This window comes from Sarcophilus harrisii, chromosome 5 (assembly GCF_902635505.1).
Source record: "Sarcophilus harrisii chromosome 5, mSarHar1.11, whole genome shotgun sequence".
Taxonomy (NCBI): domain Eukaryota; kingdom Metazoa; phylum Chordata; class Mammalia; order Dasyuromorphia; family Dasyuridae; genus Sarcophilus; species Sarcophilus harrisii.
In genome coordinates, this window is record NC_045430.1 from 276,197,740 (window position 1) to 276,213,918 (window position 16,179).

At 44.6% G+C, this 16,179-nt stretch overlaps 1 protein-coding gene across 1 annotated transcript in view; it reads right to left on the bottom strand.

Annotated features, from left to right (window-relative positions):
* DNAH11 (dynein axonemal heavy chain 11) overlaps positions 1-16,179 on the bottom strand; it is a 257,321-nt gene that overhangs the window by 76,473 nt on the left and 164,669 nt on the right. Inside the window, exon 55 of the mRNA XM_031940270.1 lies at positions 7,923-8,084. Within this exon, the coding sequence (XP_031796130.1) occupies positions 7,923-8,084 (162 nt within the window). The remainder of the gene's footprint in view (positions 1-7,922; positions 8,085-16,179) is intronic.

Genomic DNA, 16,179 nt, shown 5'->3' on the forward strand with positions numbered 1-16,179 from the left:
TTGAAGGAAGTAACCTTTCTGTGCCTCAGTTTCTTCCTGGGTAAAATGGAAAATAGAATAGTCCCCACCCTTTCTCCTTCTCTCTCCCTCTTCCCCTCTCTCTTCTCTCTCCTCCTTTCTCCCTCCCCTCTCTCTCTTATGAGACAATTGGAGTTAAATGATTTGCCCAGAGTCACACAGCTAGTGAAGTATTAAGTGTCTAAGGCTGTATTTGAACTCAGGCCCTCCTGACCCCAGGGCTGGTGCTCCATCTACTGTCTCATGCCCTACCTCTCAGAGGACATAATGTGTATAAAATAGTTTGGAACCACTCAGCACTGCACAGAGGTGACTTCTTCCTATTACAGATCGCAGCCCATCAGCAACATCAAGAGTGACTGAGGGTATGGAGTCATTGCCCAAGGTCACACCGCTGGTCTTGGTAGGGCCAGGAGAGAACACATACTCCTCTAGCACATACCATCTCCCTTCCTTCCTTCCTTCTTAATATCCTCAAAATAAAAGTCTGGTTGAAGCAGGCAGGGAGGGAAATATGCCTGAAGGGGCACAGGACCTGGGGGCACGAGAGACAAGGGTTTGAATCCTCTTCCTAAAATCTGCTCTGGGATTCCAAACCATCCTTAAATGGAGATGATCATATTTACACAGGTGGGATTTGATTTGACAAAAGCAGCTTTTTGTTTTGTTTTTGTTTTTTGTTTTAAAGCAAACATAAGAGCTAAAACGATGTAATGTCATTTTCCACTTTTCTTATTCCCTTGGCAAAAAATTAGAATTGGAAAGACAACAAAGGTCCAGAACCCAATCCTCTGATTTTATGGGGGAGGAAACTGGGATCTGGAAAGGTCACACAGGATTGTATTTCTCCCACTTCATAGAAGAGGCGATTGAGAACCTGAAAAGTGAAGTGACTCAACTTGAACCCTGCCCCATACACTCACTAGCTCTGTGACCTTGGACAAAACCATTTAACCTCCGTCTGCCTCACTTCCTTCTTCTGTACAACGGGGATAATGCTATCTACCTCTTGGGGCTGTGGTGAAGATCAAACGTGAGCCCACCGGGAAAGCAGCGCGTAAAACTTGAAGAACTAAAGAACTGCTGGCCATTCCTGCCTAAAGTTTCTTGGGCTTCCGCATCTCTGGCTGGCTTGCGGAGATCTCCTTGCAATACTTCCTCCTACACTGGGAGCCACTCTTTTCATAGGATGAGAATTCCCTCGGAGCCAGAGTCTCTAGCCCTGAGAGCAGATTTCCCATGATCTAACCCTAGCTCTATTTCCTAGCACATAGTAGGTCTAAGGATCTGTGAGAGCTCAGAAGCTATCCAGCCTGACCTCACTGAATAGAGGACATCATTGAAGTGAAAGTAGTGAATGACCTGGTAATCAGGAGAGATGGGATTCAAACCCAAGTTCCTAGATCCCAAATCCAGCTCCTTTACCTTCCTCTTCCTCTGGTTTCCAGCCCACAGGCCCCTCTTGTCCCTACGGCGAGCTGCTGAAATCTGTCACCAAATCTCCAACCACCCCGGGATAAAGCGTTAACTCTCTTTGGCCATTTGCCAACTGTTTTTTGGAGCTTCCTGTGGCAGGGATTGGGAATGAGCCATCCACATAAACACTCAGCTCCAGGGGAGTCCCCCAGGTGGGGGCTGGGGAGGGGAGCCCACCTGGCAGAAATACAGCACCCTCTCTTTTAAGGGAAGGGGAGCCTGGGAATTCCGAGCCAGTAAAATGGCCCTGAAGTATCTTCTTAAGGGTCTGAGGGATGATTTAAAAGGTGAGCTAGGAACCGTGGCTCAGTTTCTCTTTAAACAGCGCTACTCTTGACCCCTTTGGAAAAGAAGGGGAGCCTGCTTTAAATCACACTGAGACCTCACCACTCCCTGGAAAATGGTTCTTGGACCCTCCAGGGGTAGGAGGGAAGCCGGGCCCTAAGGTGCTGCCCCGGGCACTTGCTTAGAGCCGCTCAGTCTACTCTAGGGGAGCTGATTTACAGCCGCCCTTCTGCCTTCGGGTTCCTACAGGAGGCATCCCAGCACCGCGAGAAAAGCGGGCCTGGGGATGCTGAGGAGAGAGCGCCTGCACTTTGGCTGCTGCAAGTCCCTCTGCAGCCAGCAGATGTCAACAGCTACTGCCAGATCGGGCTGTGGCTGTGAGAGCTGCCTGTGAAGGCCTTGGGGGCGGCGGCAGACTCAGGGCAAGCTTTGCTGTATATTAATCACTCCTCAAAATGCAATTAGGTTTATTCTCTTTTAAAGGAAAACACACTTTCTCTCTCTGTCTCCCTCTCTGCCTCCCCTCTCCTCTTTTCCTCCCTCCCTCTCCCCCTCTCTGTTTCTCTGCCTCCCCTTTCCTCTTCTTTCCCTCTTTTCCTCCCTCCCTCTCCCCTTGTCTCCCCTCTCCTCTTCTCTCTTTTTTCCTCCCTCCCTCTCTCCCTCTGTTTCTGTCTCTCTCTCTGCCTCCTTTCTCTTCTTCTCTCCTTTTCCTTCCTCCCTTTCCCCCCTCTGTTTCCCTCTCTGCCTCCCCTCTCCTCTTTTCTCCCTCTTTTCCTCCCTCCCTCTCCCCCCTCTGTTTCTCTGTGTCTCCCTTTCTCTTCCTTCTTCCTTCCTCTCTTTTCCTTTCTCCTCTTCCTCCTCCTCCTTTTTCTTCTCTCTCCCCATCTCTCTCTGTCTCATCAGTATTTTCAGGAAGACAATTACTTTCCTTTCTCATCCTTTCCCCCCAAATTGCAAGGAAGAAATCATAATTTAGGGCTTTTCTTTGGTCCTGGCAGATAATACATGCTCCCTCTCCCTCTATCTCTTCTCATCTTTCCTTCCCTTCTCTCTCTCTTTTCTCCCTGTCCCTCCCTTTTTAAAGGAAGCAAAACCTCAAAACCTCAACAACAAGTGCTGCCTTTTTTTTTTTTTTTTTAATGCTTTAAGACTGAAAAAGGTCCCAGAGGCACGGAATCTGAGAATTAAAGAGTGATCCCTTACACCAACAGTTGTTGCCTCAGTTTCCTCATCTATACAATGAGCTAGAGAGGGAAATGGCAAACCACTCCGGTATCTCTGCCAAGAAAACCCTAAGTGGAGTCAGGCTGTTACACCCACAGCCGTCTGATCTAATCCCTATGTGAAAGGAGCCCCTGTCCTGGACAAATGGGCACCTCTGCTCTGCTGGAAGACCTTCCCATGATGCACCCATTCCCCCGTAGGGTAGCTCTCCTTGTCTGGAAGGTTTTCCTGGCACCAATTTAAAGCTGGTTTCCTTCCAATGTCCCTCTCGTTCCTAGTGCTGCCCCCTGAAGCCAGACGGGTCAAGGCTCCCCCTGCTCTACCTGGAAGCCTCCAGCTCGGCACCCCAAGCCCGGCCTGGCCCAAGTTATGGCTTTTCTAGGCTGCAGAGGACCAGTCTCCTCACTCACTCCTCAGAACTGCTTCATGAACGGCTGTTTTCCACACTTTACAGATGCAGGCAATGAGGCTCCCAAAGGAACATCTCACTTTGGGTTCTCACAGCTGCCGGAGCCAGGCTTGGAACCCACAGCTTCTCACTCCCCCACTGTGGGAGGCTCCCTCACATAACCTCAGGGCTTTTTCTCTCTCTCCCTCAGAGGCTCCTTTCCCACCTTCTTCCCAATTCTGGGGCCAAGGGAAGGAAGGACTGGCCAACTGACTGCTTTCTGTTGCCACAGGAATTCGTCCCTCAACCTTCTCTCTCTGCAGTTGCAGGGAGCCCTTTGATCCCATTCTCTCCTCATCCTTGTTCAGCCATTTTTCTGTGGGACCCGACTCTTCCCGACTCCCCTTGGGGTTTCTTGGCAGAGATACCCGAGCGGTTCGTGGTTTGCCGCTTCCCTCTCTGGCTCATTGTGTAGCTGAGGAAACAGAGGCAAGTGGGGAAGTGACTTGCCTGGGGTCACACAGACAGTGAGTGTCTGAGGCCGGATTTGAACTTGGGAAGATGAATCATCTCTGTACTGTGGTGCCCCCTAAGCCTCCTGATGGCATCTCCCAACTTTGGGTGACTGCTTTGGTCCCCGGGCTCAGGGCTTTCCTTTCTACCTCCCGTAATCGTCCCCAGGGACCAGTTCTCAAGTTCATCGTCCCTCTCACGTCCCAACTGCCCGATTCCTCCAACTCTCCAACCCCGGACGCTTCCTTTCTCTACCTGTCAGAGCCATGAACCTTCAATGTCCCTTTGTACCCCAGATCCTACTCACAAGCAAAGAGTGAGAAAGGTGCTTCCCCTAAGACTGGGAACTTGCGTCACCTCCTCCCTCTCTCCCTCTGCACCCCACACTCTACACCCACTCCCTGCCTTCCAGCCCAACCCTTCAACCCCCCCCAGGCCTTCTGCCCACCCCCCCCATCTCTGGCATCTCATCTCCATGGTGATGACCTTGACCCCACAGTCCATCACCGGTCATACCCTAGAAATCTTGTCTTCCTGGTTTCCTGTATTTCCAATCTGGGAAATCCCTGTCATTTGATTTGTGGGGTCCTGCAGCTAGGTGGTGTGCCAGGCCTGAAGTGACAAAGACCTGAATTCAAATCCAGTCTCAGACACTTAGCAGCTGCTAAGTGACCCTGGGCAAGTCATTTCACCCCTTTTACCTCCATTTCCTCCTCTGTAAGCTGAGAGATCTAGAATCCTAGAATCTAAGGGGCTGGAGGACCATGGCAACTATTACCCCCCCACCCCAACCATCACGTTTCTTTCTGTAAAAGGGATGGGGTTAAACTGGCCGGTCTGTGAGGTCCTTCCAGCCTGACATCTCTAAGCCAACGAACCCCCTTCTGGGGCTTCCCAGTCAGCTCTTCCTCAGTGTCCGTCCAATTCCAGCCTTGCTCATGGATTCTTTCCCGTCCACCCAGGACCATCCTTGGCACTAAACTCACCCTCCCCCAAAGTGCTCTCCTGGCCCTTCTGCCCCTCCCAGACACTTTCTAGTTCCCTGGTTGGTCAGGCAGTCAACAACAAAGCAAACAATAAAGTGTCTCTGACCAAGGTCCTGAATCCCCCCTCACCGCTCAGCCCTACAACCTGGATTCCTCCCTTCCCAGCAAATAAAACTGTCCTTTGCCAGGTTTCCTCCGACCTCCCCACCCTCAGTTTCTTCGACCTCACACTAATTTTATTTCTTTTTTAAACTACTTACTTAAAATAGTATTTTACTTTTCCAAATACATGCAAAGATAATTTTCAACATTCGCTCTTATAAAACCTTGTGTTCCAAATTGTTCTCCCTCTCTCCTCCCCCTTTTCCCTAGACAGCAAGTAATCTGATATGGGTTAAACATGTACAATTCTTTTAAACATTTTTTCCATCTCTGTCTGTGCAAGAAAAATCAAATCAAGAGAGAAAAAAAAAACATAAGAAAGAAAAAATCAATAACAATAACAAAAAGGTGAAAATACTACCCTTTGATTCATATTCAGTCTCAAAGGTTCTTTCTCTGCATGTTATTGGCACTTTCCATCACAAGTCTATTGGAACTACCTTCAATAGCCTCATTGTTGTAAAGAGCCGAGTTTATCATAGTTGGTCATCACATAATCTCCTTGTTGTTGTGTGTAATGTCCTCTTGGTTCTGCTCATTTTCCCTCGCATCACTGCACGTAAGTCTTTCCAGACTTTTCTGAAATCATTTCTTATAGAACAATAATATTCCATAACATTCATATATCACAACTTATTCAGCCATTCCCCACAGATGGGCATCCCCTCAGTTTCCAGTTTCTGGCCACTACAGACAGGGCTGCCACAAACATTTTGGCGCATACAGGTCCCTTTCCCTCCTTTACCATCTCTTTGGGATACAGACCCAGACACTGCTGGATTAGAGCATGCACAGTTTGATAGCCCTTTGGGCACAGTTCCAAATCATTCTTCAGAAGGGTTGGATCATTTCACAGCTCCACCAACAATGTATCAGTGTCCCAGTTTTCCCACATCCCCTCCAATAGCTCACGATTTTTTCCTGTCATTTTTCTCCTTTCTTCTCGCCACTTCTCTGTCTCTTTTGTCAGCTCCTGGAGCTTTTCCTGTCTCCCTTATGGGCATCTTCTCCCAAGATTTCTCGGAGATCTCCTTCAGGCCATTCCCACCAGAGGGCTTCACCCAGTCTCAAGCTCCTGAGCACTAGACATGCATTTCTGAATGCTCAGGGGCCACATCCCTCCAGGACTCAGACTCACCCAGCCCCAAATGGTTTATTCAGCTTTCTCTCAAGACTTTATCTCCTGTCTGACGGTGCCATCTCTGTCAGGGATCTTGCCATCAATCTAGTTTCAATCCATGTTTCAAGCCTTCAACTTCCAACCTTGGGCTCTTTTCTCTCTCTCATCTCTCAACACCCATAAATTAGCAACCCTCAGGTATTTGGCTTCTACAATATCTCTCTTATCCACTTTTTTTTCTCTTCCTGAGGCAGCATGGTCTCAAGGGAATCCTAGATTAGAACAGAAGAGGCACGGGTGCAAATCTTGCCTCCAACTCTGACTTGTTGGGTGATAATCACGGATGAGTAACTCAATTTTCTGAACTGAGTTTTGTCTTCTATAAAATGTAGATACTTCTAGTACTTATCTCCTAGGGTTGGGATCATTGACGGATTTACTAATAGTCCCCACCAGGGCCTGAACCCTCACCACCATCTACTTGGCTCTTCCTTGGATCTTCCTCCTCTTTTCTTTTAATTCCTGGCCACTTTTCATAATCCTGACTAATGTGCCAAATGCACACATCTGGTCATATCTGGGCTGCTCTTTAGACCTCCCAGTAGCTTCCTGTTGCCTCTGGGATCAAGGATTAATGGCTTATCCTTCCCTTCTAACCCTTTACATTCCGCACTTATCTCTTCCTACTCCACCCCCTCAAGTTCTCTATGCTCCAATCAGTCATTCATTCAACCAAGGAACACTTATTAAGCATCTAATATGTGCTGAAAGATACAAGGAAAGGCAAAATCAGACCCTGCCCGCAAGGAACTTGCAAGGTACCTGGAAGAGTTCCCTTGGCTCACATCATTCCCACCAATACCTTCCCATCCTTTGTGATTCTTGTCATGTCCTACCATAAATCTACCCAAAGTATCCTCCCAGTGTGTCGGATTCCTTCCTCACCTGGTAAGGAAGGCTCTGAACATATACAACAAACATATGATAAATGTGCATTGTTGGGTTACACAGGCCTGTATGAAACTATAGTCTGCAAACCATGGGATGAAATGGATTCTGGGTATGTCATCTCTTACTTAAACCTGAAACTCCCCTGGGGCAGAGTAATAGCTTATCTCAAGTTGGAGACTCCCTTGCAGCCTGACACACAGTTATTGCTTTATAAGGGTGAATTTGCAATGGATTTCCTGAAGTTGGTTTATTTTTTCTCCTTATATCTTAAAATTTTAATGTCCTCACAGAATTGAGGAATTCACCCTAAAGTCAAGTATCAAAGAAGGCAGATACCAGGAAGGGAAGAGAGGGCTTTTCTCTTTTTTTTGTAAAACAATTTATAACTAATTTAGCACAAGAGAAGAACAAACTCCTCCCTAAGCCCGGAGAAAGTGTACAGAGAGCCTTCACTTTGCTATTTTTATTTTTGTAAAGAATTCCTGTGGAATTCAGAAGGATGGGGACCCTGGACTTTTGCCTTCAGCCGTAGCAGCTGATGCACATTGGGTGTGTTTTCTTTTTCTCCTGGGAGAACAGTTGTTCAAATTTCCTCAGGACACTGACTGTAATGTTTCATTGAGAAGTAACTGACCACAAGGGTTTTTATCATTGCAAAAATACATGGCTATCAGAAGACAATTTTCTGGGGAATAGGGTAGGCTGTTGCTTTTAAAAAAAAATCAATATCTCCAGAATTTTCAGTGTGTGTATGTGTGCGCGCACAGGCAAATATGCCTGAGAAGCTTACCCAGCTTACCTCAATTTCTTGGGTTTCCTCGATAAATCTTCTGCTGACAGAGAGCAGGGCCTCCTGTGGCCACTCATGAAACCAGTCAATAGCCGTGCAGTTTACCAAAGCTGGGAACTTGCGAGATCGCACTCTCAGAGTGTGACCGACAGGAGAGAAGCACAGAATAACCTGTGGGGAGATGGGGATGGTGAGAGAAATAAACGGAAGGGACAAATAATGATCTTTCTATTCAGATAATGGAAGGGAAAAAGAATTGGGTTGAGGCAATAAATTCCCAAAAGGTTCACCCTGATGAAGTGTCCCCTTATCCAATGAAAATGATCTTCCCTAATGGACTCATGGGAACATTTGCCCTTACCTAGAAATGGGTCTTTTATATAGAACCCAGACTGTTTTGTTTATCTGTGGCTTCTGCTCTGAAGTTCCCTTTCCATCTACTCTGGCTGTATTTTGACTGGACCCATTTATAAATATTTGTTATCCTTCCCATTAGGATGTAAGCTCCATGAGGGTAAGAACTAATTTTTTGTTTGTTTTTTCTTTGTATTCTTTGTATTCCCAAGGCTTAGCATCCATTGGATGCAGTTAATAAATGTTTGTGGATTACTTGAAAGATGAGCAACAGTAAGTTTTTCTTAAAATGCTGGTCTTCTCCTCCTCCCTCCTCTCTTTTACACCTTTCCAGGAGGGGCTCTCATCTAGATATGGTTCACAAGCAGGAGGGCTGAGAAATGAAAATACCCACCCGACAATGTGAACCTCAAGAAACTGATCTGAAAGCTGCGATCAAAAATTCAGGGGTAGAAGGAGAGATTAACCAATCATTTCAATATAGTTCCATTTAAGTAAAAAAACAAAACAACTATGCAGTCTATGCTTAGGGCACCGAATTTCTCCCCTTGACTTGAAGTCCTGGACTTAGTTGAAATCCTGGCTCTAAGTTTCCCCAGGTATAAAATGTAGGAGTTAAATCAGATCATAGGATCATAGCTCTAGAAGGGTAAGAACCCCCAGGAGTCATGTGGTCCAACCTCCTCATTTCATAGATGAGGAAAGAGATTCGGAGAAATTAAGTGAATTGCCTGCAGTCACATAGGAAGTAGACAACAGAGATGTGATTTGAACTCGGGACTTTTGATTCAAGAATCAGTATTCTTTCCCCTGGACCTTGATTTTTTGGCTTTGCCAGCAACTCTTATTTTGCAGAACAGGACAGGGAAACAACTCCAGAATCTCACGGGCAGTCAGAGCAGGCCTGCCTGGGATTTGAACTCATCGTCTTTGCTTCCAAACCCAGCGCTCTTTCCACACTCTGGAGTCAGCCTGAACTACATTTTTTCCCCTAAGTTACTTATTTTCTCTTGCATATTTCTCAAGTAATGAGGATTTGGATTAAAACGTGCTCCCATAATGAATGAATCTAATAGAATATATGAGCTGCATGCAGAAAAATAATTTCTGATTTAAAGTATTAAGAAGACAATTATTTGTGGATCACAAGGCTTTACTGAGTATTAATGATAACAATAGCTCATATTTCTATAGCCCTTGATATTATCTCATTTAGAGTGTCTTAATAATTCTGAGGAGAAGGTGCTATTTTTGTCCTCGTTTATAGATGGGGAAATTGAGGCTCAGGGGCAAAATGACTCGGTCACATGCCTTGTGAACGTCTGGGGCAAAGTTTGGACACAAGTCCAAGATCATCATTCTGGGTGAGCCTTTGAATCTGGCCGGGGATTTTGAATGATGTAGATGGAAAGAGTTCCAGACTCTCCTCAGAAACTGAAGATTGGAGCATCAGAGAGCCATCCTAGAGCTGAGCACGTGTGCCCTCACAGGACCAGGCCTGACATGTTCTAGCACGTTAGACACGACTGGCTTCTCAAATCAAGAGGAACAAGCTTGGAATTTAGAGGGCGAAGACTTGGATCCAGATCCTGATGGTGCGACCTTGGACACATCATTTCATTTTTCTGGGGTTAGATTTCTACTTGTGCTTTCTACTCTCCCTTCCAGATCTAATTCTAGGTCTTCTGGAAGCTTAAAATCTCCATTTCCCAGGCTTAACCCACATAGGGTGTCACTTGGTCTCTGCTCTGAAATCTTTTGGGCGTAACCAGGGCTTTCTTTACATAGTGAAGGAGAAAGGGTCTCATTTTCTTCATTTGTTATTTTTTTTTTTAAAGACTGGTTATAAAGACTAAGCAATGGCTCAAAAAGGTGGCACAGGAAGGGATGGGAACATTCTTGCCATCTAAGAAACTATGGATTTGAAGGACTTGGAGAAGTATGAGAAGATTTACAGAAACAGATGCAGTAGAGAGGAAACAGAATCAGGAGAACAATATATGCAAGTAAGAATGACAAAGAAAACATAAAAAAGAGAAGCTGAATACTGACCAATGACCAGCCATACCTCCCATCTTGGGGCTGCTTAAGTTTCTAGTTGGAAGGAACTCAGAAGATGAACATGTGGTTTGACATATTCACTCAGAATGGAGGAAACTGAGGTCTAGAGACTTGATCAAGGCTACACAAGTTCTAAGTGCAGAATTGGGGCTCAAACTAAGGTCTCAAAACTCCAACTTAAATGGAAAAGTGAATAAGCATTTATTAAGTGCCTACTATGTGTCAGGCACTAGACTAAGTGTTTAGTAGTTGAAGGAACAAAAGAACTTGAACTCATTGGCCCTGAGTTTGAATCATCATTCTGCTATTTACTATGTGATTTTGGATGAGTCACTAAAATATCTTTTTCAGTTTCCCCATCTGTGAAATATGGGGATTTGGGCAAGATGAACTTGGAGTTCTTATTGCTCTAGATCTAGAATCCTATGAAAATTTGGGTTTTCATGACTCTGTCACTATGGAACGTTAATACATAGAATATAGCATCTATAGTTTTATTTTTGCCACGAGCTAATAGTAAATTGGAAGATCTCTAGTCTTATAATAAGACAATTCAAGTTGCAGTAGATAGAGCACTGGCCCTGGAGTCAAGAAGACCTGAGTTCCAATCCAGCCTCAGGCACTCAACACTTCTTAGCTGTGTGACCTTGGGCAAATGACTTAACCCCAAATGCCTTGCAAAAAAATAAACTACTCAAGAGAAAGGTTCCTCATCATCTACTTCTCCTTCACTCATCTCGGGAGCTCATGTAGGACTTTAACAGCCACCATAATATCTCAGACTTCAAACTGGAGGAAAAAATGATAGATATGGTGGGCATCGGAAATACAAAATTCTGGAAATAAAAATACAAGACACTACCTGCAGGGGACAGAATGGGGTAGAGTAGGGTTTGGGAATGGCTGGGAAGTAGGCCTGGAGCCAAGCAAATCAGAGCCGAGGAGCTGAACAGGGTCAGAGTCTAAATGACTGTGATGGGCTGGACATTGAACCACTCTCCCAAACTCCATCTCTTGCCTCCAAACGTTTGCCCAAAGGCCGACCCCCAAGCCCTGGAATATCCTTCCTACTTCTCTGGTGATGGGGGATCCCGCACCAGGTGCCATCTCCTGAGCCCAGTTGCGTGCTCGGAGTGCAAGCCCTTCCCCCAGGAAGCCAAGGACTCCGGGGAAGAGACAGAAGATGCTATGGTGACTCCCATAGGGACCAATCAGCACCTCAGATGTTTACTGGAGGAATCCCTCCAAGCTCCCAAGCTAACAGAGGCTTGGATGCTAAGGAGTTCCCTGAAGTAGCCTGTTGCTATTATTTATGTTTAGGTTTTTTTTAGAGCCAGGAATCCTTCAGTTGTCTACACCGAAGCCCTGTTAAATGAAGCTGGCACGGAGGAGTTGTGGAATGAGGGAATCCTGTCTCCTTCACTCCGTCTCCTGACTCGGGGACTTTCTCATTATCTGGAAGAAGGACGTGACCTGCCGAGCTGCCTCCAAATTGAAATTGCAAAGTTCCCAAAAGTCTTGATAAGATGGACGACATATCTGGTCATGAAACCAGGACCCGAGCTCTAGGAGCCTCTGGATGGCAGAAAGCTTACGGTGCTATATCAGCTTTGCTCATTATCGCTGTTGTTGCTGTTGGTGGTTCGATGCCCCAGCCTAAAGACGAGGAAACTGAGGCGCAGAGTAGTTAAAAACCTTGCCCGGGGTCACCAGTTAATGGAACAGGTGGGACTGAACCTTGGGTCCCATGACTCAAGCCCACATTCTTTGTCCTGAGCCCCTGTTTGGGAGCCAGTGGTGGTGAGAGAGTAACTGCCTTTCTCCGAATCTCCGTCTCCTCGTCTACTAATGAGAAATATAGAAAGGAAGAACTTCCAGCTAAAATCCCTTGGTTCTCAACGCAAACACATTAGGAAAAAGGTGACTTTGGGACCCGGATTGTTTAGATCATCACTTTCAACTGTCCCCGGCTCATGGGTGGGTTTGACAGAAATATGGTGGTTAGGGACTTAACAACAAGGGAGACACAACGAGGAAGAGGGAGCTTCTGCGCAGCTGCCCAGAGTTGTTAGTCACCATCTGGTCTAGGAAAGTGAATTAGTCGATGCTGGCGATTAGTGGGGTTGACACGTAAGGGACTCCTAAATCAGCCCACACGGGCTTCCTACGGCCATAAATGGGGAGATGCCAGAGATTTGCTTTTGGAATTCACACCATAGAGCTTCTATTCCTGCCCACACAGGGACGCACTGCAACTCCTTTGTAATAATCTCATTTTCTTTGGGCATTGGACTGTATTCCAATGTCTTTGAGCTATGAGCTCATCCTAAGTATTTCTTTGTGCCTTACCAACAGGACTCACTCTATTTCATTGGGTAATGGAAATGGGAATTGCCCAAAGTATCCCATTTCTTTTCCAGTTGACTGAGTTTGTTTTTAGACCGAAACAACACTCTCTTTCCTGCTTATCTGGAAGTCCTGGGTGCATTTCTGCTCAAAGGCTCTCAAGAGTCTTCATGAATAAGATGCAGCCCAAGAGTAATCCTGGATGAGGCTTGGGGCCGTGATGAGAAGCACTCCCAAATTTGAGTGCTTTATTTTCTTAATATTCACTCTTCTTAAATCTTCTTAAATCCAGGCTTTCTTTGGATAGACTTTCACTTGCTTCACTGATGCTCTTACCTGTCAAGTGCAAGTCCATCCCGAAGATCCCTCATCAAAAGGGCCTTCAGAGTCAGTCCCTTTCTGGACTGCAGCTCACATGCAGTCTCTCCATATTTTTTCTTTTCTTCAGGGACACTTGCAGCTTGTCTACTTGTCTCATGAATACTTGGTAAAGATCAATAGTCTAAAATATTCTCCCAAAGTTAACCAGAAGAGTCAAAACAAGCAACAGTGTAATTCAAACCAAAGACCTTTTACTCAGACTTTTCTGGATAATGTAACAGAAGGTGATTTATATCTGTGTGATCAAAAGCCACATAAGGTAGAGGGAAAAGGGTTGGATTTGGAGTCAGAGGACATGGATTCAAATCCTGGGTGTTATATCCCCCATGTGTGATCTTGGATAAGTGACCTTTAAGCCTCATTTTCAAATATGAAAAATGAGCAAGTTGGACAAGATGGTCTTATAATTGCCTTCTAGCTCTCACTCTATGATCTTGCTACTTGTCCTGATTTAAGGAGGACTTTAGGGCACATCTAGCTTTTATTTTATTGATGAAGACACTGAGGCTCTGAGAGATTAAGAAACCTTAGAGAAATTGTAGAACAGATAAGCAGTCAGAATGATATTTTGGGTCTGGATCACGGATTCCTGTAGAGATTCAGGTGTCTGTCATCTAGTCTGGTACCCTCATTTTAGAGTTGAGGGAACTGAGCCTTGGACTTGTTCAAGGACACATAAAGATAGGTAGCAGAGCCAGGATTTGAACCTGGGTCCTAGAATCCAAGTGGAAAGTTTAGAGATCATCTGGTACAATCTATGTCTAAAGCAAAATTCCTTCTATACCCCCCCCAAACAAGCAAGCCCCCAATATTCACTCAATGACTTCTGGGATTGAGGGAGGAGGAGAAAAATCTAATGCATTTTGTTCTATTTTTTAATAGCTCCAACTGTTAGGAAGGTTTTTCTTATATCAAGCCAAAATTAGTCTTTACAGTCTCTGTACTGTATTTAGGGGTTCTTTTTTACGTATGAATATTTGCTTTTAAGAAAGAATGTAGTTCTATTAACAGATGTTTTCTTTTCTTTAAAAAACATCCTCATGGTTTCAGTAGTCTTCCATCTTTACCTTTCATTGTTTTTCATTAATTTCCCTTCTCATGATCCTTGGAACCTTCAGACATTATTTAGGAAGGATTTTCTGAGTTGGAAGTGCCCACAGTGATTCTGTATATCAGTGAAGGAAAATGTACTGAGTGCTGTTTCTCAGCTTGGCTCCCCTGGGACTTCCCTCAAGGGCTGAACAGAAGAAGCATGATACCTTTTGCATATGAGACTCTTCAAAGACTTGCAGAGGCTCTGCCCATGTCTCTCCTAAGCTTCCTCTTCTCTAGGGTCAACAGCCAGAGTTTTTTCAACAGCCCTTCCTACAGCACAATTTCTAGGCCATCATCATTCTATCTGTTTTTCTCTGGATATTCTCTACATTATTAATGTCTTTTCCAAAACAGAGCTTCCAGAACTGAGCATAATGCTCTACAAAAAGGTGAAAAGAGTATCCTTCAATCTGCATTCAGTCTCCATAGTTCTCTCTCTGGATTCAGGTAACATTTTCCATCCCAAGTCCATTGGAATTGTCTTGGATCAATGTGTTGCTGAGAAGAGCCAAGCCATAGTTGATCATCACATAATGTTGCTGCTGTTTGTGTACAATGTTCTGGTTCTGCTCACTTCACTCAGCATCAGTTCCTGTTAAGTCTCTCCAGGCTTTGCTGAAATCTGCCTGCTCATCATTTCTTATAGAACAATAAGATTCCATTTCTTTCATGTACCACAACTTTTTCAGCCATTTCCCAGTTAATGGGAATCTACTCGTTTTCCAGTTCCTCGTCACCACAAATATTTTCTGCTCTAAATATTTTTGCACATTTAAAGTTGATTCTTTGATGCTAGAAGCAAGAAGTGCTCCCACAGTCTATAATCTCACTCATTCCTCTAACAGGGAAGATTGCAAACCCCTCCCCCTCTTTCATCCCGGGAGATGCTTGCCCTTTACACCTCCTTACATCACTTGGATGTTACTGAACCACGGCAGCTTTGATCCTGGTGACTGACTCTCCTCTCCTTCCCAACATAAGCCCCAACACCTCGAGGCCACTTGCATCTGCAAGGAACCCTGGGTCTGACATTCATCCTCTATCACTATGGCAGATACCATTGGTTAGAAGAGATTTTCTTTCTCATCGCTTTTATTTATCATTTAATAGTAAACAATCACTGGACAAAGATACTGGTTTTATCTCTTTTCATGTACTTTTGACATGTGAATAGGAAACCTTTCTTGAAGGAGAAACTTTGAGACAGTGTTTTGTTCTATTATATCAAAGGTGGTTTTTTTTTTTTTAAAGCCAACACATAATAACGCCATTGGGAGCTTATATTCTCTACAGCTTTCAGTCAATTGTATGGTTTGAAGACAGAATCTGCTTGTGAACATTACTTGCAAATCTAGTTAATTCTCTTTTCCTGGTTTCATCAAGGATGCCCTTGATGTGTGTGTAGATTTTTCTGAGGAAACATTTTGTAAAAATGAGAAGATTGGAAGACTGATCAGTTTTCAGTGGTCACTTTTTTCCTGGTAGCATTAAAGGTTCAAGTTTTGGGTCTCGTCCTTTTTTTCTGATACTGTGAAAACAGATTCTTCAATGTCCTTGCAATTGTTTTGGGTCCAGCATAGGACATCACTGTATATCGTTGCTAAACCCATTAGTTTAGTGCATTTGATTTTCCCCATCTTTGAAGTTTTTGTATCATTTCTACATCCTTAAGAAGCACATTGGAGACTATAAAGTTTGTGACCAAATTTGTTCATTGTCACTGATGGAAAAAATGGTTTATTACCAAAAATCTTTCCCCTTCAAGTAATTTCTATTGTGCATCCTGTTTGTCTGAGTTTCATTTAGAATACCAGATTTCTTCCTTAAACCCCTTTTGTATGATCTTAGTTGGTTTCTTACCAGATTTTCTTCAAATCCAGTTTGTCTTCCATTGCTTCTCAATCTGGTCTCTACTCAATCTTCCATCTTCCTCCATAAAGGTTAAAAAAGGTTTATGTTCTAAAACAGTGTTACCATTGAGTGCTATTTCTCAACTTGGCAAGGAGATCAAACTGGTGGCTTGATGAGG